Consider the following 24,552-nt stretch of genomic DNA (forward strand, 5'->3'; position numbering starts at 1 on the left):
GGCGCGGGACGTCAGCGCAGGGTTTCCGCTTGTCTGGAAATACGTGCTGGTTCCGCCCTGCACCCTGCGAGTCTGACACTTGAGTTCTCGGCTGAGAGGCACACCCCCTTGTTTAGTTTCCTAGCCTGAGTGACGGTCCGGTCGGCCGTGTTTGATGCTTATCGGCTACCGTACAGACCCTGCTAGACTCGGACCGCGGCTAAAAATTTGATTGCCCGGTTGTTTAACCTTTGGATTTAGAGCGGTGCGGGAGGGGGAGAGGTGGAGGGATGCCTTGGTTGTTTGTTTTTTTTTTCCTCCTTCATTTCAAAAAAATTACCCTACAAACACACTCCAAGTTGTCAGTCGAGCCACACGTCCCTCCCCTTACCCTCCAAATGCGGGGGGTGAGGCTGCGGCGTGTCGGTCACGTGACGCCGCCGTCCGGTGTGTCTTCGCCGGGCAACCGTCCTAGAGACTGACAACACCGTCTGCCGCGGCATGAACGTGATCTACCCTCTGGCCGTGCCCAAGGGGCGCCGGCTCTGCTGTGAGGTGTGCGAAGCCCCGGCCGAGCGGGTGTGCGGGGCCTGCACAGTCACTTACTACTGGTAGGCCCTGAAACATGGCCCCTGGGCGCTTCAATCCTCTCCCTCTCAGCCAGGGAACCCTCTAGGTTCTAGAGTCTAGGAGGCTTCAAGACAGGTCCCTAAGACTTCAGTGTCTGCGTTTGCTTCCTCTTCCACTCGCTCGTTCGTCACCAGATGTTTTGTGGAGCGCCTGCTGTGCGCCTTGCAGTGTTCTAGGTGCTGAAGTTACTGGGGAGACACTCGGGAGACCACGTCTCCCAAAAAAGTAATATTGTCATGAGAAAGCTAGATAAATAAGCCAACAGACCAAACAAAATAATTCGAGAGAGTAGTCCAGTATTCTTGCCTAGGAAATTCTACGGAGAGAGGAGCCTGGCGAGCTACAGTCCATTTGGTCGCGCAAGAGTCGGCCATAACAACAACACAATGCCTTAAAGACAAAGGAAACGTGATGGGAGGTTGAGCAGACAGCCTCTCTGAGGGTAGACTAGGGACTGAATATGACTGAGTAGGAACGGCCCGCCCGAGAAACGCTGGGGGAACAGTGGCACAGTGAGGCTCCGAGGGAGGGAAGACCTTGCTATGTTTGAAGAACAGATGGAAAGCTAGTTTGTCGGTGCACAGCCAGGATCGCGACGGTATGGGAAGGGTATGATATTAGTTTTCATTTACTCCAGCATAACATCCCCTGACCTTTGCTTCAGATCGGACCCCATTTGGGGCCTGAGATAAGACAATGAGGTTGCTGACGTTCAGAAACCTAGTCCAGAGCAGGCTAACCTGTTTAAAAATTTAAGTTATAACATAACCCTATATGACAAGTGCTGTCACTCAGGGAATACTATTCCCTGGGACCTCTAAGGATGGAAGCATGATGACTGGGGTGGTATCTGCAAAGTCTCCTCTGAAGAAGTAATATTTGAGCAAAGTCTTGAAAGATCAGATGGAAGTTGCTAGGTGAATGAGAAGTAGAGAAGAAAAGGAAAGGCGCTTCTTGCATCCAGGACTGCTTTGGTAAGAGAGTGAGAGAACAGACTTTGCTCAGAGGTGGGTTGAGAAGGTAGTGGTGGAAAGAGCAGTTACGACTATCAGCTTGCTGTCTATGCCCCATTAGCAGGTTATAAATAAATCACAACCAGCGTTTTAAGGGGAAACAAACCTAGAAAGTATCAGAGTAATCCTACTTGAATTGTTTCTTCAGACTTGTGTTTTATGTGGATATGTGTTTGTACTAGTGAAGTGTATTTCCTACTATAGGTTGATTTTTTAAAAGTTTGAAAATCTTTGTGATAGGTAGTAGTAGAAGTTTATACCAAGAAGATAAAAGTTAGGGCCAAACAGTGATATGAGATCAAGAAGTTTGGAGTTTATCCTCTGGGGGGTCATGGATGGTTTTCACATGCTCTCATTTGTATTAAGGAAAGATGACAGGTATCAGTGTGAAGCTAGACTGGAAAGTAAAGGCTACATAGCTTCTCAATTGCAGTGGTCCCAGTGGAGAGTGAACATGCCTCTTGGACTGAATCCAGTGTGCCTCCTCAGTGCTTTCACAGCACTCGTCATGTCCCCTATCCTCACATTTATGAGAGATTCAAATCATTTGTATAGTGGTCTGTGCCCCTCACTAAGTGGTATGCTCCCGGAGTGCAGGGGCAGCATCTCTGTTTCCACTGTTGTTTCTTTATTGCATACAGAATACAATTCAGAATTTGTAGCAGAAACTACAAAGCCCTGGCTGCCTCTCTACTTTCATTTCCCACCACACTCACCCTTCTTTTCCTGGATGCAGTTATAGAGGCTCTCTTTCGGTTCCAATTTGCCAACTCCTTTCCTCCCTCAGTGTCTTTGCCCAGCCTGTAGCCTCTGTTGGGAATTTTTCTCTACAGTCACAGCTCTTCCTAATTCCCTTTCATCTTTCTCTTCTCAGAAATGTTATTTCTTCAAAGGGGTATTTCTGCTAAACCCAAACTAAATTCTATCTCATTTTCTCTCTCACATTTTTCCTTCACTTTTTCTTTGTTTTTGTTTTTGCTGTGTGGTTTATGGGATCTTAGTTCCCCAACCAGGGTTTGAACCCTTGTACCCTGTGCTGGAAGCGTGGAGTCTTAACCACTGGACCTCCAGGGAAGTCCTGAGTAAACACTTCTAAGTGCAGGACTGGCATTCTGGAGAGAGAGAAGACTCCATTGCCTGATACAAGCATCCAGCTCTTCCCTTGTCCTCTTCATCCCTCAAGCCCAGAAGTAATTCCTCCTTCCTCTCAACTCACTTTGTAGTTACTCTGTAATCTTTCAGATGACTCATTTCCCTGACTCATTTTAGTCGTTGGTAAGCCTGTTAGCTCAATTTTATTATGCTCCATTAATACAGGATGCCGTGCCATTAATGCAGAATAGTGTTATGTTTAATATGTAGACGGACTGTCATATGTTATCTTTGATCTGTTTCAGACCCGTCTGTGTATACCCTATGGTCTCCAGCAAAGTAGCTTGAAATGGTTGAAACTAAATATTTGATGAAACCATGAATAAATTATTATTTCCTATGCCCTTCTCCGCCTATATTTTCTTTCTCTTCTTTCACTCCCTTTAATTATTTTTAAGGTCTTCCCCTCTCCCCCTAACTTTTCTCCAGATACCTATATCCTTGTGTCCTAGAGAGGTCATGATTTTTCCAGAAAATAAAACTGTGATAGTCATTCTGTATCTCAGAAATGAGGGCTTTTAGTTCCCCCTTATAGAGTTTTTACGATTGAATGTAAAGCATCTAGTGCCATGCCTGAGATCAAGTTGGCACTCAATAGATACTGTTTTTCCTCACTCCAAATTTAAAGATCAGGAAGGGAAGTCAACTTGAATTTGTGAAAGTTAATTTTTTGCAAAAGAAGTTTTTGATTGCAAATGGAATTCATGCTCAGTGCAGAAAACTTGAAATTACTGAATACAATATATAATACAATACAAAATATAAACATGAAAAATAATTCATAACCTCACAATCCAGATAATTAATAGCTTCACGTTTTGGTGAATTTTCTTATGTTCTTTTCCTATAAATTCATTTATTTTTTACATTCTGTGTAATCTTGTGCATATCATTCTGTTTTGGACTGTGAGAATGTTCCCAGGAAATAGGATGTTTTTAAGAGAAGGCAATTTTATAAAGTACACTGCAACATTACAGGTAAAAGAGGCTTTAGTAGTATAGGTTAGTAAGTTGTAGCATAGAGATAAGAGTAATTTGCAATAATTTTTCCTTTCATTTAACAAATGGGGCACAAATAAAAATGCTCTCACTGTGTAGGAAGAGAAAACAGTCAAGTGGTTTTCAATAGTAGGATCTGTGGTGAACTGGAGAATTCAGACCCTGCCTAACAGTCTTCAACTTCAGTTTAAAAAACATGGTAATGGCCAAACAAAACATTTCTAACCCACAAGCTATTTGCTCGTGATCCCTGATTTGAATGCATACTTTTTCAATCCTTCTTTATGCATGGCCCTGTGACAACTGTTAGGGATGATACAGATGAATAAGCAGAGAGCTCATAAATATATAAAATATGCTCCCTTTCTTTAGAAAGACAAGATATGCAAATGCGCTCAGTGGAACAAAAGTTCAGGCAGTTAAGTAAGTTAATATTTCCATTGCTCACACAATTACTCACTAAGCCCCTATTTAATAAATACCCTGTGGAACTCACTTATTTCTTTATTCTGACTGTTAAGTGCTTTTATTAATTTGTTTACAGTAATTCTCTATCAAAAAACCCTTTAAAATGCTTTTTGTCACTTGTATGAGAGCCGTCACAGTTTATAAAGCAAATACTTTATTCATTTCTTTGTCCCAGAAGAAAGGAAGGCAAGAGAGTGTTTGAGCGCAGTGACTGCTTTTATGCAACAATGAGTTGAGTAGTTGCAACAGAGACCACATGGCTCTCAAAGCCCAAAATTGATTATCTATCTGGCCCCAAGAAAAGCTTTGCTAATCCCTGCCCTCAGTTATTGTTACCTATTTTAGAGTATGTGTAAATGGAAGCAAACAGCCAAATTTCTCACCTTTAAATAAAAGTATCTAATAGGCAATAGAAATGAAGAACTCCCCTTTTAATAATGAATAGAACAACTAAACAAAATATCAGCAAAGAAATATGACTTGAACAACAATATAGACCTAACAGACATTTACAGAATACAGAATATATATTCTTCTCAAATGCATGTGGAACATTCTCCAGGGTAGACCAAATATTATATCATGCAAGAATTTCAGTAAACTTATAAGGATTGAAAATATATAAAATATGTTCTTCAACCACAATGGAATGAAATTAGTCAATAACAGAAGGAAATTTGGGAAATGTATGAATACATAGAAATAATACACTCAAACAACCAGTGGGTCAAAGAAGAAACCACATGAGAAATTTAAAAATGCTTTGAAATGAAATGAGAACAAAAACACAACATACTAAAACTGATGGGATGCAGTAAAAACAGTACCTAGAAAGGAATTTATAGCTGTAAACAAATACTCTAAACAAGAAGGAAGATCGCAAATCAATAACCTAGTCCTACACTTTAAGAACTAAGAGAAAGAAGAGCAAAATCAACCCAAAACTAGCAGAAGGAGGGAAATAGTGCAGATTACAGCAAAGATAAATGAAATAGAAAATAGTGAAGTTGCTCAGTCGTGTCCAACTCTTTGCAACCCCATGCACTGCAGCCTGCCAGGCTTCTTCATCCGTGGGATTTTCCAGGCAAGAATACTACTGGAGTGGGTTGCTATTTCCTTCTCCAGGGGATCTTCCTGATCCAGGGTTCGAACCTGGGTCTCCCACACTGCAGGCTAACTCTACCATCTCAGCGAAATAAATAAGAAAACAATAAACAGAATTAACAAAACCAAAAGTTGATTGTTTAAAATGGTTGAAATTGACAAGACCTTAGCTAGACTGACCAAGAAAAGAAGAATCAAATTACTAAAATTGGAAAATTAAAGTGGAGACATTGCTACTAACTTTGCAGTAATAGGAGTTATAAGAGAATACTACATACAATTGTATGCCAAAAAATTTGAAAACCTAGTGAAATATATTCCTAATAAGACACAAACTATTGAAACTGACTCAAGAAGAAATATAATATCTGAGTAGATCTATAATTAAAGAAATTTAGCTAAGTAATTGAAAAGCTTTTCAAGAAGTAAGCCCAGAACAATTTCACTGGTGAATTCTATCAAATATTTAAAGAAGTGTTAACAATTCTTCACAAACCCTTCTAAAAAATTTAGAAGAGGAGGGAATAGTTTCCAACTAGTTTTATGAGGCCAGTGTTATCCTAACACCAAAACCAGAGAAAATCATCAAAACCACAGACCAATACCTCTTATGACACAGATGCAGAAATCCTTTCCAAAATACTAGCAGACCAAATCCAGCAGAATATAAAAAGAATTATATATCATGACCAAGCAGAATTTCTCCCAGGAATTCAAAGTTGGTTCAACATAAAAGTATCAATCAATATACAACATCATCAAATTAATGGACAAAGGACATTAATCGAATAAAGGACAAAAATCACATAATCATCTCAATAGATACAGGAACATTTGGCAAAATCCAACTCCATTTATGATAAAAACACTTAACAAAATTCCTGGGTTGGGTAGATCGGCTGGAGATGGGATAGACTACCCACTACAGTATTCTTGGGCTTCCCAAGTGGCTCACCTGGTAAAGAATTTACCTGCAATGTGGGAGACCTGGGTTTAATCCCTGGGTTGGGAAGATCCCCTGGAGAGGGGAGAGGCTATCCACTCTGGTATTATGGCCTGGAGAATTCCATGGACTGTATAGTCCATGGGGTTGCAAAGAGTTGGACATGACTGAGTGACTTTCACTAAAAAAGTGGGAATAGAAATGAACTTTTGTAACTTGGTAAAGAGTATCCATAAAAGCACCATAGAGAAACACAACAGTAACATCATATATAATAGTTGAAGACAGTAAGTTTTCCCCTCTAAAATCAGAAATGAGGCAAGAATGTCACTTTCATTACTTTTCTTCCACATTGAACTAGAGGTTCTAGCTGGGGCAATTAGGGAAGACAATGAAATAAAAAGTATCCAGCTTGGAAATGAAGGAGTAAAAGTATGATCTTTATATAGAGAAACCCCTCACACAAAAAAGCAAGGTTATAGGATATAAAATCAATATGCAAAAATCAGCTATATTTCTGTACAGTAGCAAGGCACAATCTGAAAATGAAATTAAGACAATGGTTCTACTTACAATAGCACTTTAAATAAAGGAATAAATTTAATCATAGAAGTAAAAGACATACACTGGAAAAAAACAAAATATTGTTGAATAAAACTAAACAAAACCTAAATAAATGGAAAGGGATTTCATACTCATAGACAGGAAGACTTAATATGAAATAGTTTCCCAGGTGACTCAGTCGATAAAGAATCCACCTGCAATGCAGGAGACCCAGCTTCCATCCCTGGGTGGGGATTATCCCCTGGCGAAGGACCTGGCAACCCTCTCCAGCATTCTTGCCTGAGAAATCCCATGGACAAAGGAGCCTGGTGAGCTGTAGTCTATGGCGTTGCAAGATCAGACACAGTTTAGCAACTACACCACCACCACTGCCACAGATTCAATGCAATCCCTGTAAAAATTCTAACCATCATTCTTGCATTAATGGGCACTCTGATCCTAAAATTTCTATGAAAATGAAAGGGACCTAAAAAAGCTAAAACAATCTCAAAAAAGAGCAAAGTTGGAAAACTCACACTTCTCAATTTCAATATTTACTGCAAAGCTACAGAAATATAGTGTGATATTGGCATAAGGATAAACATATAGATTGATGGAATATAATTGAGAGTCCAGAATTAAGCGCATACATCTATGCATGTTAAGTCACTTCAGTCATGTCCAACTCTTTGTGACCCTATGGATTGTAGCCCACCAGGTTCCTGTGTCCACAGAATTATCCAGGCAAGAATACTGGAGTGGCTTGCCATGCACTCCTGGCAGGGGTTCTTCCCAACCCTAGGAAAGAACCCGGGTCTCTTATGTCTCCTGAATTGGGAGGCAGATTCTTTACCACTAGCGCCACCTGGGAAGTCCACATACATCTATGGTCAATAGATTTTCTTTTCTTTTTTTTTTTCAGTTTTTTTTTTTTTTTAATAGAAGTACAGTTGATATACAATAATACATATGTTCCAGGGTATAATATAGTGTTAAATGTTATAGTCCATTTATAGTTACTATAAAATATTGGCTATATTCCCTGTGCTGTACAATATATCCTTGCACCATGTTTTATACATAATAGTTTGTTCGTCTTAACTACATACTCCTATATTGTTCCCCCTCTCCTCTCCCTAACGATAACCGCTAGTTTGTTCTCTATATCTGTGCCTCTGCTTCTTTCTTGTTATATTCACTAGTTTTGTATTTTTTAGATTCCACATATAATTGACATCTTACAGCATTTTTTTTCTGACTTATTTCACTTAGCATAATACCTTCCAAATCCATCCATATTGCTACAATTGGCAAAATTTCATTCTTTTTAACTAAGTAGTATTCCAGTGTGTGTGTGTGTATACCTGCCAGGCTCCTGTCCATGGGATTCTCCAGGCAGGAATACTGGAGTGGGTTACCATGCCCTCCTCCAGGGGCTCTTCTCAACCCAAGGATCAAATCCTGTCTCTTTACATCTCCTGAATTGATTAGCAAGTGGGTTCTTTACCACTATCACCACCTGGGAAGTATATGTGTGTGTGTGTGTGTGTGTGTGTGTGTGTGTGTGTGTGTGTATACATATATATATATGCATATATCTTTTCAAATGAAAGTTTCTGGGTATATACCCAGGAGTAGAATTGCTGGGTCATATAGTAACTCTATTTTTGAATTTTCCATAACATTTTCCACAGTGGCTATACCAATTTACATTTCTACTAACAGTGTATAAGTTTCCCTTTCTCCACATCCTTGCCAACATTAGTTATTTGTGTTCTTTTTTGATGACAGCCATTCGGACAGGTGTGAGGTGATATCTCACTGCTGTTTTGATTTACATTTAACTAAGGTCTGTTTAGTCAAAGCTATGGTTTTTCCAGTAGTCATGTATGGATGTAAGAATTGGACTATAAAGAAAGCTGAATGCCGAAAAATTGATGCTTTTGAACTGTGGTGTTGGAGAAGACTCTTCACAGTCCCTTGGACTGCAAGGAGATCCAACCAGTCCATCCTAAAGGAAGTCAGTCCTTAATATTAATTGACAGGACTGATGCTGAAGCTGAAACTCCAATACTTTGGCCACTTGATGTGAAGAACTGACTTCTCAGAAAAGACCCTAATGCTGGGAGAGATTGAAGGCAGGAGGAGAAGGGGGTGACAGAGGATAAGGTGGTTGGATGGCATCACCAACTCAATGGACATGATTTTGAGTTAACTCTGGGAGTTGGTGATGGACAGGGAGGCCTGGCATGCTACAGTCCGTGGGGTTGCAAAGAGTTGGACACGACTGAGCGACTGAACTGAACTGAATGATTAACAATATTGAGTATCTTTTCATCTGCCTATTGGCCATCTGCATGTCCTCTTTAACCATAGCTTTGACTAGACTTAAAGCTCAACATTCAGAAAACTAAGATCATGGCCTCTGGTCCCATCACTTCATGGCAAATAGATGGGGAAACAGTGGAAACAATGTCAGGCTTTATTTTTGGGGGCTCCAAAATCACTGCAGATGGTGACTGCAGCCATGAAATTAAAAGATGCTTACTCCTTGGAAGGAAAGTTATGACCAACCTAGGCAGCATATTGAAAAGCAGAGACATTACTTTGCCAACAAAGGTCTGTCTAGTCAAGGCTATGGTTTTTCCAGTGGTCATGTATGGATGTGAGAGTTGGACTGTGAAGAAAGCTGAGCGCCAAAGAATTGATGCTTTTGAACTGTGGTGTTGGAGAAGACTCTTGAGAGTGCCTTGGACTGCAAGGAGATCCAACCAGTCCATTCTAAAGGAGATCAGTCCTGGGTGTTCTTTGGAAGGAATGATGCTGAAGCTGAAACTCCAGTACTTTGGCCACCTCATGCGAAGAGTTGACTCATTGGAAAAGACTCTGATGCTGGGAGGGATTGGGGGCAGGAGGAGAAGGGGATGACAGAGGATGAGATGGAGATGGAGACAACAGAGGATGAGATGGCTGGATGTCATCACCGACTCGATGGACGTGAGTTTGGGTGAACTCCAGGAGTTGGTGATGGACAGGGAGGCCTGGTGTGCTGCAATTCATGGGGTCGCAAAGAGTCAGACATTACTGAGCGACTGAACTGAACTGAACTGAACTGATGTCCTCTTCGGAAATATATCTACTCAGCACCTCTGCCTATTTTTAAATTGGGTTGTTTGTTTTTTGATGTTAAATTGTTTGAGTTATTTATATATGATGGATATTAACCCCTTATTAGGCTTCCCTGGTGGCTCAGATGGTAAAGCGTCTGCACGCAATGTGGGAGACCTGGGGTCGATCCCTGGGTTGGGATCCCCGATTGGTCACATAATTTGTAAATATTTTCTTCTCTTCATTAGGTTGTATTTTAATTTTGTCAATAGTTTCCTTTGCTGTGCAAAAGCTTGTAAGTATCGTTAGGTCTCATTTGTTTATTTTTGCTTTTATTTCCTTTGCTTTAGGAAACAGATCCAAAGAAAAATATTTTTACAATTTATGTTAGCGAGTATTCAGCCTGTTTTCCTCTAGGAGCTTTTTGGTTTCTGGTCTTACGTCCATTTTGAGTTTATTTTGTATATGGTGGTGTGTTGTTCAGTTGCTCAGTCATGTGTGACTCTTTGTGACCCCATGGACTGCAGCATGCCAGGTTTCCCTGTCCTTCACTATCTCCCAGAGTTTGCTCAAACTCAAGGCTATTGAGTTGATGATGCCATCCAATCATCTCATCCTCTGTCACCCTCTTCTTCTGCCCTCAGTCTTTCCCAGGATCAGAGTCTTTTCCAATGAGTCAACTCTTCGCATCACGTGGCCAAAGTATTGGAGCTTCAGCTTCAGCATCAGTCCTTCCATTGAATATTCAGGGTTGATTTCCTTTAGGATTGACTGGTCTGATCTCCTTGTAGTCCAAGGGACTCTCAGGAGTCTTCTCCAACATCACAGTTCAGTGACATCAGTTCTTCAGTGCTTAGCCTTCTTTATGGTCCTCACACAACTCTCTCACATCTGTACATGTGACTACTGGAAAAACCATAGCTTTGACTATATAGACCTTTGTCAGCAAAGTGATGACAAACACTGTCTACGTTTAACATGCTGTCTACCTTTGTCATAGCTTTTCTTCCAAGGAGCAAGCGTCTTAATTTCATGGATTTCATAGCTGCAGTCACCTGCAGAGTTCAGTTCAGTTCAGTCGCTCAGTTGTGTCCAACTCTTTGCGACCCCATGAATCACAGCACACCAGGCCTCCCTGTCCATCACCAACTCCCGGAGTTCACTTAGACTCACATCCATCAAGTCAGTGATGCCATCCAGCCATCTCATCCTCTGTCATCCCCTTTTCCTCCTGCCCCCAATCCCTCCCAGCATCAGAGTCTTTTCCAATGAGTCAACTTTTCGCATGAGGTCCAGAGTTAGGGGCCAGAAGAGCAAACAGTTACAGATTACAGATTAGGAACAATTGCAATAAAAACTAGGAATGTTCAGGCCTGCTCACTGTTCTCTTTTTCTTCTTTATTCTCAAGAAAGTGAAAGAAAAACTCATTCCTCTTTTTCCTTTTCACTGCAACAGGAGTCATTCATAGAGGAAATTGTGTAAGGAATGGGAGGGAATTTCCTAGTGGTCCAGTGGTTTGTTACTTTCCCTGTCCCTTCCCTGGGCTCTGGTGGCCCAGCGGCGCTTTCCTTGGTTGGGGAATTTAGATCCTGCTGGCTGCATGGTGTGGCCATTTAAAAAAATAAAAGGAATGGGAGTGGACTGTCTGTCGAAGTGCTCTCCAACAGAATGTTTCTGTAGTGATGCAAACGTTCTATATTTGTGCTGTCCAATTAAGTGTTTAAAAAATATTAAATATGCACATAAAACAGTCAGAAAAGCTGTAAACTAAACTGCCACAGTGCTTTTCTCTGGAGAGCTAAAACATACTGGCTTTGGAACACTGGCCTAGAGTAGCTACTTACTCTCCATACCCGTGCTTCCTTACCTTTAAAAAATGTTTTTTTGTTTGTTTGCTTGTTTGCAAAAAGTTGAACAGTTACTTGTGAGACCACCTGTCGCACTGCTAGGGTTGGAGGATATTCACAGTGTGTTTTATGCAAATGCCCCCCCACCCCCCACTGCCGCCCCGGAGCACAGAAGACTGCAAATGGTGCTCTTCCCAGCCATGCCCCAGCCATGCCCCAGCTGTAAGGAAAGTGTCTCCTAGAGTCTCATGAGAGGCTCTCTCCTTTCCCTGAGAAAAAGATCCTTAAATTCATCAGCTTCAGTGTTCAGATATTTTGAAAAAGACCTTAGACCAATACAGTGTTAACGTTGTCTTTGTTGTTACTAATGAAGAAGAAAAGCGGAATAGCCACAGCATCACCACCTAATGGCCTGCAGAAATATCCTCCCACCACTCCTCCCACACACCCCTGGTCTTTATCCGACCCAATTACCATGTGAAGGAAGAGCAATTGGTGTCAGAAATGGCTTTGGGCTCCCTGCCTGGTCTGTGCTGAGCTTACTCTTCTAGTCCCTAGGGCCCGGCCAGCAATAGGGCCAGGAGAATCTGCGGTCAAGCCCAGGGTAGGGATAACGAAGTTGCGTTTCCGTTGTCAGTGGTGTCGCTCATCAAAGAGCAGATTGGGGCAGCATCCACGAGAAGATCTGTCAGCTCCTGATTCCCCTGCGCACCTCCATGCCCTTCTGCAACTCGGAGGAAGAGCGGCAGCATGGCCTGCAGCAGCTGCAGCAGCGGCAGGTAGGGCCTGTGGGGCGCTGCAGGTTTAGGCCAGGGGTGCAGCACAGCGGCCCCAGTGAAAGAGCTGCAACCTCTGAAGGCAGAGGTGTAGTTTTATGTCTTTATGCCCTCAATTCCATTCAGTCAGTTGTCCGCAAATTTGCTGAATCACTGCAGTATTAGTTTCCTAGAGCTGCTGCCGTAACCAAGTACCACTGATGGGGGGCTTGAACAACAGAAATTTATTTTCTCACCATTCTGGAGGCTGGAAGTCCAAGATCAACTGTAGGTTGTCCACAGGATTGATTCCTTCTGAGGCCTCTCCCCTTGGCTTGCAGACAGCCGCCTTCTTTCTGTGTCCTCCTGTGGCCTTTCCTCTGTGTGCACACATCCCTCGTGTCCAAATTTCCTCCCCTAATAAAGCCACCACTAGATTGGATTAGGAGATACCCCATTACCTCATTTTAATTTGATTGCCTCTTTAAAAAGCCCTGTCTCCAAATGCAGTCCCATTGTGAGGTACTAGAGGTTAGGGCTTCATCATATGAATTTTGGGGACTTCTCTGGTGGTCCATTTGTTAAGACTTTGCCTCTCAGTGCGGGAGGTACATGTTCGATCCCTGGTCAGGGAACGAAGTTCCTGCATGCCTTGTGGCCAAAAAACCAAAATGTAAAACAGAAGCAATATTGTAACAAATTCAATAAAGGCTATAAAAATGGTCAACATAAAAAAAAATCTTTAAAAAAGCTTAGGAATTTTGGAGTTACAAAATTCAGCCGTAGCTCCCTAACATGCTAAGTATTGTGATAAGAGCCTAGGCGCATAGTAGAAGGTCAAGAAATGATGTATGAATATACTGGTTAATAAATAAAGGAGATTGGGAAAATTATTATTATGGCATTGATAGCATCTCAGTTATTCTGAAAAAAAAAATCATGCTTTATAAGCCATAAATCTCAAAACAAAAGATTCATTGATTTTAGTATAGTGACACTTTGAGAGTGGCCTTAGAATGATGCAGAGTCAAAGTTATTTCTGATATTAGCTAAGCAGGATAATTCCAGAAGGAAAAATATGTTTGTCTCAAAATTAACTCAGAAAGGCAGAAAGTTTTAAACTGTCCTGAAACATTACAGTTTTGCTAAACTAAAATTTTATTAAGAACATAATAATATTCATTTAATAATTTTATATTGAGCACTCATTTATACCAAGTACTGACCTATGATGAAAAGATCCTTGTCTCTGGAGCTTGGATCCTCACAGGAACTCACAGTCCAGAGTTTTCCTTTCTAATCACCTATTTTGGGTCTCAAGTCCACCTCAATGTGGGCAGGCTCACTATGGGCTCTTGACCAGGTCGTTAGGTGTTGCCCTTATCTCCAGGGGTACCTATAACCACCATAACCTTTTACCCTTAGATGTCTCAGATAGCCTCATTTTTTCTTCCGCAGAAGCATTTGATTGAACTCTGCTACACCGTTGCCCAGAAATACATCTTTGAAGGAAAACATGAAGATGCTGTCCCAGCAGCTTTGCACTCTCTTCGCTTTCGCATGAATGTGCACGGCCTGAGTTCAGTTGAGCTGGTGCCTGCTTACTTGCTGTTGGCCGAAGCCAGCCTTGGTAAGTGAAGCTGACTAGAGACCCCCTGGAACCAGGAAGAAGTGCTATATTGAGTCATGATGGTGGTGGTTTAGTAACTAAGTCCTGCCCAACTCTTGCGACCCCATGAACTGTAGCCCACAGGGGCTACAGAGACTACAGAACTGTAGTCCCCTGTGTCCATGGGATTTTCCAGGCGGGAATACTGGAGTGGATCCTTTTCCAGAGGATCTTCCCAACCTAGGGATCAAATCCACATCTTCTGCATTGCAGGCAATCTCCTGCATTGTAGGCGGATTCTTTACTGCTGAGCCACCAGGTAAGTCCATATTGGGTCATATTAATGGCCAAAATGTCCAGCTCTGGCAATAGCACCAAGACACATTTTGTGGAAGAACGGGATTGTTGTAAAGTTTGGCACAAGGTGGGGAAGGAGATGTCATGGACTTTTGGTTATAACTGACTCATATCCATGTTAGCTGGCCTTAGCAAAAGGAGGAAATTTATTAGGATGCTGGAGTGTCCTAAAGGAAGGGAGGCTTTGTGAGATACTAGACTCTGAATGCTATAAGAAGCCAAGGCTAGTGCTGTTTCTCTCTCTTGGGTCTTGTCTCTGTTTCTCTCTGCATTCTGCTTTATTATCCATCTCTGCAGACAAGCTTTTTCTACCCTCTGCTTACTGCAGAAGACAGCTACCTCAAAATATCCTGTGTAGCTGAATTTACATTGAATTTACACATCCTCCATGTTCAAGGTGGGTAATAGAAACTAATTAGCATCTGATTTCCAATGTTAAATTCCTGAAAAAAAGAATTGTGTTGACTCAGCTCGAGTGTGGTATCCATCTGTGTCTACCTTTGTGTTGGAGTCACTCAGTTCAAACAAAGTTAGGAACCTGCTCCTACTGATGGGAGAGGCGATTCTGAGAGCAGCGAGTACAGAGCTTAGCAGACAGCACACATGGTGGTTACTACAAGGGGAGAATTAGCATTTTCGAGGGGAATGAACATTTTTGAGCGTCTACAGCATTTTAGGCACTGTTTTGTTGTTCAGTTGCTAAGCCTCGTTTCCGACTCTTTGTGACCTCATGGACTGTGGCATGCCAGGCTCGTCTGTCCTCCACCATCTCCTCGAGTTTGCTCAGGTTCATGTCCACTGAGTTGGTGATGCTATCTAACCATCTCATCCTCTGCTGCCCTCTTCTCCTTTTGCCTTCAATACTGTACTACTGCTTTGTATATCTCAGCAGCCATTATTAAAAAAAAAAAAGCTTTTAAAAAAGTAAAACTGTTGGAAATACTATAAAAGACTTTCCCCCTAAGCAGCTTACCTGACACCCTATGCCTTGACTACTTCACTGTGCATTTCCTACAAAGATGTCTCCTTCGTAACCACAGTACAGTCATTATCGACGATTGTCTATTAAGCAGACCCCATTCAGCTTTTTCCAATTGTCTCAATCACATTTTTATAGCCAAAGGACAGAGCCCAGAATCACAGTCTCATTTTGTCGCTTTGGCTCTTTAGTCTCTTTCATTCTGGAAACTATTCCAGAAAGCTTGAGAAACTATTCTCAAGCTTTCTTTGATGTTTACCATGTTGACACTTTTAAAGATTAAAGGCCAATTATTTTATAAAATGTCCTTCAATTTGAGTTTTTCTGATGTTTCTTCATGACTGGACTCAGGTGATGTGTCTTTGGCAGGAATATCACAGAAGTGAGGCTGTATTCTCATCCCATCCTAGAAGTTGGCACATGTTTTTAGTTTGTTCCATTATTGATGATGTTCAAGTTACTTTATTAAGGTGGTATCTGTCAGGCTTCTTCTCTGTAAAGTTACTCTTTCCTCTCTTTGCAATCGGTAAGTTATAGAGAGGTATTTGAAACTATATAAATATCCCATTCCTCAACAAACTTTCAGTGAATATATTTATTTATATCACCATAGACCTTTGTTTTCCTATTTTATTTAATGGGTTACAATCCATTAGTATCTTTAATTTGATGTTCAAACTGTCCTTGATTTGGCAAGTGGCAGCCCATCACACTGGCTTCTGTGTTTCCTTGACACATCCTCATTGTTCTCTTTCTTTCTTTCTTGTTTGTTTTTTGGGAAGTTGTGTATGTGTGCTCGTGTGTGGCTGGGAGGCTTGCAGGACCTTAGTTCCCTGACCAGAGATAGAACCTGTGCCCTCAGCAGAGAAAGCATGGAATCCATTAGCTCTGGAAAGTGAAAATGAAAGTGTTAGTTGCTCAGCAGTGTCCGATTCTTTGCAACCCATGGACTGTAGCTCACCCGGCTCTTTTATCCACAGGGTTTTTCAGGCAAGAGTATTGGAGTGGGTTGCCATGCCTTTCTCCAGGGGATCTTCCTGACCCAGGAATTGAATCAGGGTCTCCTGCATTACAGGCAGATTCTTTACTATCTGAGCCATCAGAGAAGTCCCCCATTAGCACCGAACCACTGAACTGCCAGGGAATTCCTCCACATTGTTCTTTGATCAATTTTCCTACTTTCTGGAACCTATCTGCAAGGAGCCCTGATTTCTTTTAGTGGAAAATGGAATTTAGAAGCCGTGAATTGTGCACTAGACATACTCATTCCTAGTGAGGTATGGCTATTCCCAGGCTTCTCAGTGGACAGAACTAGGAAATATATGTATGATAACGTGTATATGAATTGATGCTTTTGACCTGTGGTGTTGGAGAAGACTCTTGTGAGTCCCTTGGACGGCAAGGAGATCCAATCAGTCCATCCTACAGGAGATCAGTCCTGGTTGTTCACTGGAAGGACTGATGCTGAAGCTGAAACTCCAATACTTTGGCCACCTCATGTGAAGAGTTCACTCATTGGAAAAGACGCTGATGCTGGGAGGGATTGGGGGCAGGAGGAGAAGGGGACGACAGAAGATGAGATGGCTGGATGGCATCACTGACCTGATGCACATGAGTTTGGGTAAACTCTGGGAGCTGGTGATAGACAGGGAGGCCTGGTGTGCTGTGGTTCATGCGGTTGCAAAGTTGGACACGACTGAGCGACTGAACTGAACTGAATGTGTATATGTCTATACGCATTATTTCTAAATCTCTTTATCTCTCTCTCTACATCTGTATCTATATATGATCTTGGGTCCCTAGGACTACATTTAAATCCACAGGATTCAATCTCATTTTCTCCCGTTTTATATTTGTAGTTCCCTTCTCTGACGGTGAGAATGTTGGCTTCCATTTTCCCTGATGTATCTATATATTTAATCTGTTACGCTGTATGAGTTGACCTCCCATCTCTAATCCTATTCTTTCCCCTGGCAGATGCCCTCCTCTCCTCTTGTGGGCTCTGACTTCTTATTCTGGGATGCCTCTTCTGCATGGAGCCCCTCCTCACTGGTTTGCACTCTGACTCTTCATCCCAGGCCACTTAGCTTCAAGAATACCCTTTTTACCCTGCTTTGGTCCGACTCTCCATTCTGGCCTGTCCCTCCTCCATAAATAGTGGAAGACCACTGGACAAGGAAATAAGCCTAGACTGTTTATCTCTGACACTGACTAGCTATGGAATATTGGAAAAGTCACCCTAGCCTAAATCCTATCATCTCTCACCTGAATTACTCCCTGCCAACTGGCTTCTGCAATCTTCCCTGGCCTCCCTTTAATCTGGTCTCTAAACAAAATGTGACCAACTCACTCCAATAAATAAAGACCAAGTTCCTAAAGCAACCTATGAGCCCATGCTTGGTCCAGCCTTTCTGAATTCTCTTACCTCACCTCTCATCTTCTCTCTCCCTTTCAGTTGTATTGGCCTTCTCTCGTTGGCACTGCAATGCCTCCTTGTTCTGGAAGGTTCTTCTCTAGCTACTCTCCCCACTTCTCCTCCTCTCCCCCTCACCTGACTAACTCTTATTCATCCTTCAGGCTCAGCTTGAGTCACCACTCCCATCTAGAACCCTTTCCCAAGCTCCTAGACCGAGTTGATTCTCTTTTTCTGTGTATGCAGTTAGAAACATCTTTCTTTTTTCTGGGCACTTACCTTGATAATAATTATGCATTTGTTGATGGGGTTTCCGTGGTGGCTCAGTGGTAAAGAATCTGCCTGCCAATGCAGGAGATGCGAGGTGGATCCCTGGGTTGGAAAGATCCCCTGGAGAAGGAAATGGCGGCCCATTCCATTTTTCTTGCCTGAGAAGTTCCATGGACAGAGAAACCTGGCAAGCTACAGTGTATGGGGTTGCAAAAGAGTCTGACACAACTTAGCAATTAAACAAGAACAACACTGTTGATGAGCTTATTTAATTCAAGTCCCTCTCCTGCAATAGACCATAAGTTCAGGGAGAACTGGGGCTGTGTATGTTCTTACCCATCATAGTGTCTTTACATCCAGAACAGTACTTAGTGTAGAGAAGGCACTCAAAAACCCTCTCACCGGACCTGACACCTAATTGGGAACTATGTAAGCATTTGTTGCACCTGAGTCCTCTTCACAGGACTGTTCTGAGGATTAAATGAATTTGTGTGTAATGAACATGAAAGTGCTTTGCAAGCAGGAAAGTGCTATCTAGATGGAAAGTTTCATTATAACTCCCACCATTACTGATTTATAACCTTGCCAACCTTTTTGAAAGTCTAAATAAATCATGTCCCCCCGCCCCCGACACATTCCTCTCCCATCTTAGAGATTCCTCCAGACTGGTGTGGAAAAATTATGGGCATTCATCTTTTCTTTTTTTAAGGAAAACTTTGGAATTTTAACCCACTGGAAAATGACATTTTCAGTAACACTTCAAAGAGGAGCCACTTCATTCATCTTCCCTCACTCTAGTCAGCACTTTGGAACTGGGAGAACCTACGTTTAAATTTCACCTCCTCACTAGTTGTGGGATCCCAGTCATTAAGCTTTTTCTTACCTTAGGGCTCTCTTACACATTGCCTGGAATGCTTGTTTCTCCCTCTTACATGGCTGATTCCGTTCAAACTTCAGGCATCTGCTTAAACACCACCTTCTCAGAGATGTCTCCCGTAATCATCCAAAGTAGGTTTCTCCCTGCTCTTTTTGATAACTGTACATGACTGAAGCGACTTAGCATCAGCAGCTGTTAATTTCCTTCCTAGCACTTCACTTTTTCTTTCTTTATTGTGTAATGATTTCACTGGACTGTAAACTCCTTAAGGTTAGGACTGCAGCATGCAATGAGCATCTGGCAGACTGGTAGACACTGGACAGATCTGATGAACTTAGATTAACTGAAGGCATGCAGTTTCCTCCTCTGATATTTCTTTTGCAGGGTTGTTTGCAGATGTTATCACAGAGGCAGGTGGCCTCTCCTGGTGGAAGGCTAGTGGAAGGCATAGCATGAGGCAGGCCCTCATTAAACGCTGATTCCTTTTTCTTCCCCTGGGTGTTTCCCAACCACACCTTTGAATCATCCGTGACTTTTATTCTGGGCTTCTTTACTTTCAGCACCAAGTCCTGCAAAATCTTCCACTATAATATCTCTCGGATCTGCCACAACCCAATGTAAGCCTGCTGTCTCCCCCTTGAAACAAGTACCACTGTTCCTTAACTGGCCATCCTTTCTCTCTACTGCGTATACTCTGCAAATTGTCCTGTAGGATAGAGATGGGAATACCAGACCACCTAACCTGCCTCTTGAGAAATCTGTATGCAGGCCAGGAAGCAACAGTTAGAACTGGACATGGAACAACAGACTGGTTCCAAATAGGAAAAGGAGTACATCAAGGCTGTATATTGTCGCCCTGCTTATTTAACTTATATGCAGAGTACATCATGAGAAATGGTGGGCTGGAAGAAGCACAAGCTGGAATCAAGATTGCTGGGAGAAATATCAATAACCTCAGATATGCAGATGACACCACCCTTATGGCAGAAAGTGAAGAGGAGCTAAAAAGCCTCTTGATGAAAGTGAAAGAGGAGAGTGAAAAAGTTGGCTTAAAGCTCAACATTCAGAAAACGAAGATCATGGCATCTGGTCCCATCACTCCATGGGACATAGATGGGGAAACAGTAGAAACAGTGTCAGACGTTATTTTGGGGGGTTCCAAAATCACTGCAGATGGTGACTCCAGCCATGAAATTAAAAGATGCTTACTCCTTGGAAGGAAAGTTATGACCAACCTAGATAGTATATTCAAAAGCAGAGACATTCCTTTGCCAACTAAGGTCCGTCTAGTCAAGGCTATGGTTTTTCCTGTGGTCATGTATGGATGTGAGAGTTGGACTGTGAAGAAGGCTGAGCACCGAAGAATTGATGCTTTTGAAGTGTGGTGTTGGAGAAGACTCCTGAGAGTCCCTTGGACTGCAAGGAGATCCAACCGGTCCATTCTGAAGGAGATCAGCCCTGGGATTTCTTTGGAAGGAATGATGCTGAAGCTGAAGCTCCAGTACTTTGGCCACCTCATGCGAAGAGTTGACTCATTGGAAAAGACTCTGATGCTGGGAGGAATTGGGGGCAGGAGGAGAAGGGGATGACAGAGGATGAGATGGCTGGATGGCATCACGGACTCGATGGACATGAGTCTGAGTGAACTCCGGGAGATGGCGATGGACAGGGAGGCCTGGCGTGCTGCGATTCATGGGGTCGCAAAGAGTCAGACATGACTGAGCGACTGAACTGAACTGAACTGAACTGAACTGAACGTCTCCCTTCCTGATGTTTCTGTTAGCTCCACTCTCTCCCTGCACCCCTCTAGGTAAGCGCTGTATGGAGGAGGGCATACCTGAGCTCACCCGCTCATGGGTCACAGTCTTAATTCCGACCTGCTTGTCACAGCTTGATCTGCTCACCTCATTATATCCTGGTCTCTGAATTTTCAGGCATGTCCTTTTTTTTCTCGCACATACCCTTTTTCCTTTGGTACTGATCCTTGTTTAGATGTGGTTCAGCTTGTCCTAGGCACCTTCCTTTTCCAGCAATATCTCCGTAAATGAGAACTGGACATGAAAAATTTTAATTTTCAATAGATATCAATACAGTCTACCAATCTTTTCCTGAGCTTAAACATCTTAGCTAGATTTCCCAGGTGGCTCAGTGAAGAATCTGCCTGCCACTGCAGGAGACGCAGGTTCGATCCCTGGGCTGAGAAGACCCCCTGGAGGAGGAAATGGCAAGCCACTCCAGTATTCTTGCCTGGAAAGTCCCATAGACAGAGGAGCCTGGCGAGGTATAGTCCATGGGGTTCCAAAGAGTCAGACATGTCTTAATGACTGAGTACATAGGTACACAAACTCTTAGCTAACAGTCATTTGCTTCTTTGAATTTGAGAAGGCCTCAGTCTAAAGCTCTTAATTTCTAGACAAAATCCAGTTGGAAAATGTGACTTGCCTATTTAATTAACATGAGCCAGGATCCTGGGCCAAGGCTTCTCGATTCTAATGTTTTCCTATTTTAGCGTGAGCATCACTCAGGCAAAATTACTTGCTGCTTCTTGTTGACTGCTTCTTCCTCACCTCTCCTCCAGTAATTCAGTGCCATATGATTACAACTAGAATAAAGCAGTGCTTACATATGAAGTATGCCTGGGTGGAAGTGCCAAGAACAGAAGGTTGACTTTGGAGGGGCCTGGGTCCTCATCTTCCGACCCTTTACTGATACCGTTTCTCCTGCAGCTTTCAGCACGTGGAATACTTCATTCCGTGTGAGGTTGTGCCTCCTGCTCTGCAGATGCTGTCAGAGTAGTTTTCTGCTCAGTTCTCACAGTCTCCCTAGGAGGCCAGCAGGTAGGCAGGAAACTGTTACATATCTTTACAGCTAAACAAAAAGGTTTAAGTGTCGAGCATATCTGACTATCAGAAATAAAGGTGACTTTCACTTCACCATGTGACATGGTTAACCACCAAAATCATTCTAGCTCCTAAATGTCTGTTTTATTTGCTCCATCCGTGTTCACTGCCTTAGTTCTGGCTTCAAGTACTTGCTGGAACTATTTCAAAAGCCTTTGGATGAGTGTTTACTCTTCCTCTTCCCCTCTGGTCTCTCCTCCACATAGTTCCAGAGGATTCTTCTACATCTAAATCCAGTTCTCTCTCCCTTTCTGAAAATCCTCTAATTTTTATCCACATGCAGCAAGCTTCTTGGCATGACTTACTAAGCCCTCCATGATCTGTGCCCTGCCTACCTCTTTCCTCTCATTTCCTGCCACTCGATCCCTTACACTTTGTGCTCTGGCTTCACAGACCAACGTATAATTCTCTAAACACAGCATACTACTTCATATCTCTAGGCTTTGCATATGTGTTCATTCTGCCTGGGATGCCCTCTTCTCTTTAACTATCTGGAAAACATATTCATCTTCCAAGCCTAGCTTAGGCTTTTCTATCTTAGCTTGGTTGGTATAAAAAATACCATAGACTGGGTGGTTTAAACAAACATTTATTTCTCATAGTTCTGGAGGCTACAAGTTTAAGATCAAGGTGCCAACAGAGCTGGCATCTGGTAAGAATCCAGTTCCTAACTTGTTGACAGCTGCCTTCTCTTGTGTATCCTCACAAGGCCAAAAGCGAGATCATCTCTCTCGTGTCTCTTCTTGTAAGGGCACTAATCCCATTTATGAGGGCTCTACCCTCGTAATTGAATTAACTCCCAGAGGCTCAACTTCCAATTACCATCTCACTGGGGATTAGGGCTCCAATATATGAATTTTGAGGAGACACAAACGTTCAGTCCAAAGCACTGGCCATGCCTCTCCCCACTCCATTGTCCCCCTCTACCCCATCCATAGAATGAAACACTTCCCTGGTGGCTCAGAGGTAAAGAATCCATCTGCCAGCGTAGGAGATGCAAGAGATGCAGGTTTGATCCCTGGGTTGGGAAGATCCTCTGGAGAAGGAAATGGCAACCCACTACGGTATTCTTGCCTGGGAAATTTCATGGACCTAGGAGACTGGTGGGCTATAGTCCATGGGGTCGAAAAAGAGTCAGACACAAGTTAGTTACTAAACAACAACTTTGTTCTGCCTGAAAACCTTATAATGTTACTGTGATTGCATTCACACTATGTTAGGAATATACTACATATATTATGAAGATACTAGTATATGTTACAGATATACTAGTGTACTTATTTACACTATGAGCAAAGCTAGTAGTGGTGATGGAATTCCAGCTGAGCTGTATCAAATCCTAAAAGATGATGCTGTGAAAGTGCTGCACTCATTATGTCAGCAAATTTGGAAAACTCAGCAGCGGCCGCAGGACTGGAAAAGGTCAGTTTTCATTCTAACCCCAAAGAAAAGCAGTGCCAAAGAATGTTTACACTGCCACAAAATTGCACTCTTCTCACAACTAGCAGAGTAATGCTCAAAATTCTCCAAGCTAGGCTTCGACAGTACGTGAACAAGAACTTCCAGATGTTCAAGCTGGATTTAGAAAAGGCAGAGGAACCAGAAATCAAACTGCCAACATCCATTGGATCATAGAAGAAGCAAGATAATTCCAGAAAAACATCTAGTTCTGCTTCCTTATGCTAAAGCATTTGACTGTGTGGATCAGAACGAACTGTGCGAAAGATGGGAATACCAGACCACCTCACCTGGCTCCTAAGAAACTTGTATGCAGGTCAAGAAGCAACAGTTAGAACTGATCACGGAAAAATGGACTGATTCCAAATTGGGAAAATAGTATGTCAAGGCTATATTATGGCACCCTGCTTGTTTAACTTATATGCAGAGTACATCATGTGAAATGCTGGGCAAGATGAAACACAAGCTGGAGTCAAGATTGCCGGGAGAAATAACCTCATATATGCAGATGACACCACCCTTATGAAAGCGAAGAACTAAAGTGCCTCTTGATAACGGTAAAAGAGGAGAGTGAAAAAGCTGCCTTAAAACTCAACATTCAAAACACATCTGGTCCCATCACTTCATGGCAAATACATAGGGAAACAATGAAAACAGTGGCAGACTTTATTTTCCTGGGGCCCAAAATCACTGCAGATGGTGACTGCAGCCATGAAATTAGAAGATGCTTGCTCCTTGGAAGAAAAGCTATGACCAACCTAGACAGCATATTAAAAAGCAGAGGCATTGCTTTGCCAACAAAAGGTCTGCTTGATCAAAGCTATGGTTTTTCCAGTAGTCATGTATGAATGTGAGAGTTGGACCATAAAGAAGGCTGAGCATTGAAGAATTTTTGCTTTTGAACTGTGTGTGGTGTTGGAGAAGACTCTCGAGAGTCCCTTGGACTGCAAGGAGATCAAACCAGTCAATCCTAAAGGAAATCAGTCCTGAATATTCATTAGAAGGACTGATGCTGAAGTTGAAGCTCCAAAACTTTGGCCACCTGATGTGAAGAGCTGACTCATTAGAAAAGACCCTGATGCTTGGAAAGATTGAAGGCAGGAGGAGAAGGGGATGACAGAGGAGAAGATGGTTGGATGGCATCACT

At 42.5% G+C, this 24,552-nt stretch overlaps 1 protein-coding gene across 1 annotated transcript in view; it reads left to right on the plus strand.

Moving 5' to 3' along the window:
• The first annotated feature begins 465 nt into the window (after nt 1–465).
• ZMYND12 (zinc finger MYND-type containing 12) overlaps nt 466–24,552 on the plus strand; it is a 34,576-nt gene continuing 10,489 nt past the window's right edge. The window contains exons 1-3 of the mRNA XM_068965851.1: nt 466–590; nt 12,425–12,566; nt 14,001–14,172. Of these exons, the coding sequence (XP_068821952.1) occupies nt 481–590; nt 12,425–12,566; nt 14,001–14,172 (424 nt within the window). The 5' untranslated portion in view covers nt 466–480. The remainder of the gene's footprint in view (nt 591–12,424; nt 12,567–14,000; nt 14,173–24,552) is intronic.

This window comes from Capricornis sumatraensis, chromosome 2, assembly GCF_032405125.1.
Source record: "Capricornis sumatraensis isolate serow.1 chromosome 2, serow.2, whole genome shotgun sequence".
In the NCBI taxonomy this organism is placed as follows: Eukaryota; Metazoa; Chordata; class Mammalia; order Artiodactyla; family Bovidae; genus Capricornis; species Capricornis sumatraensis.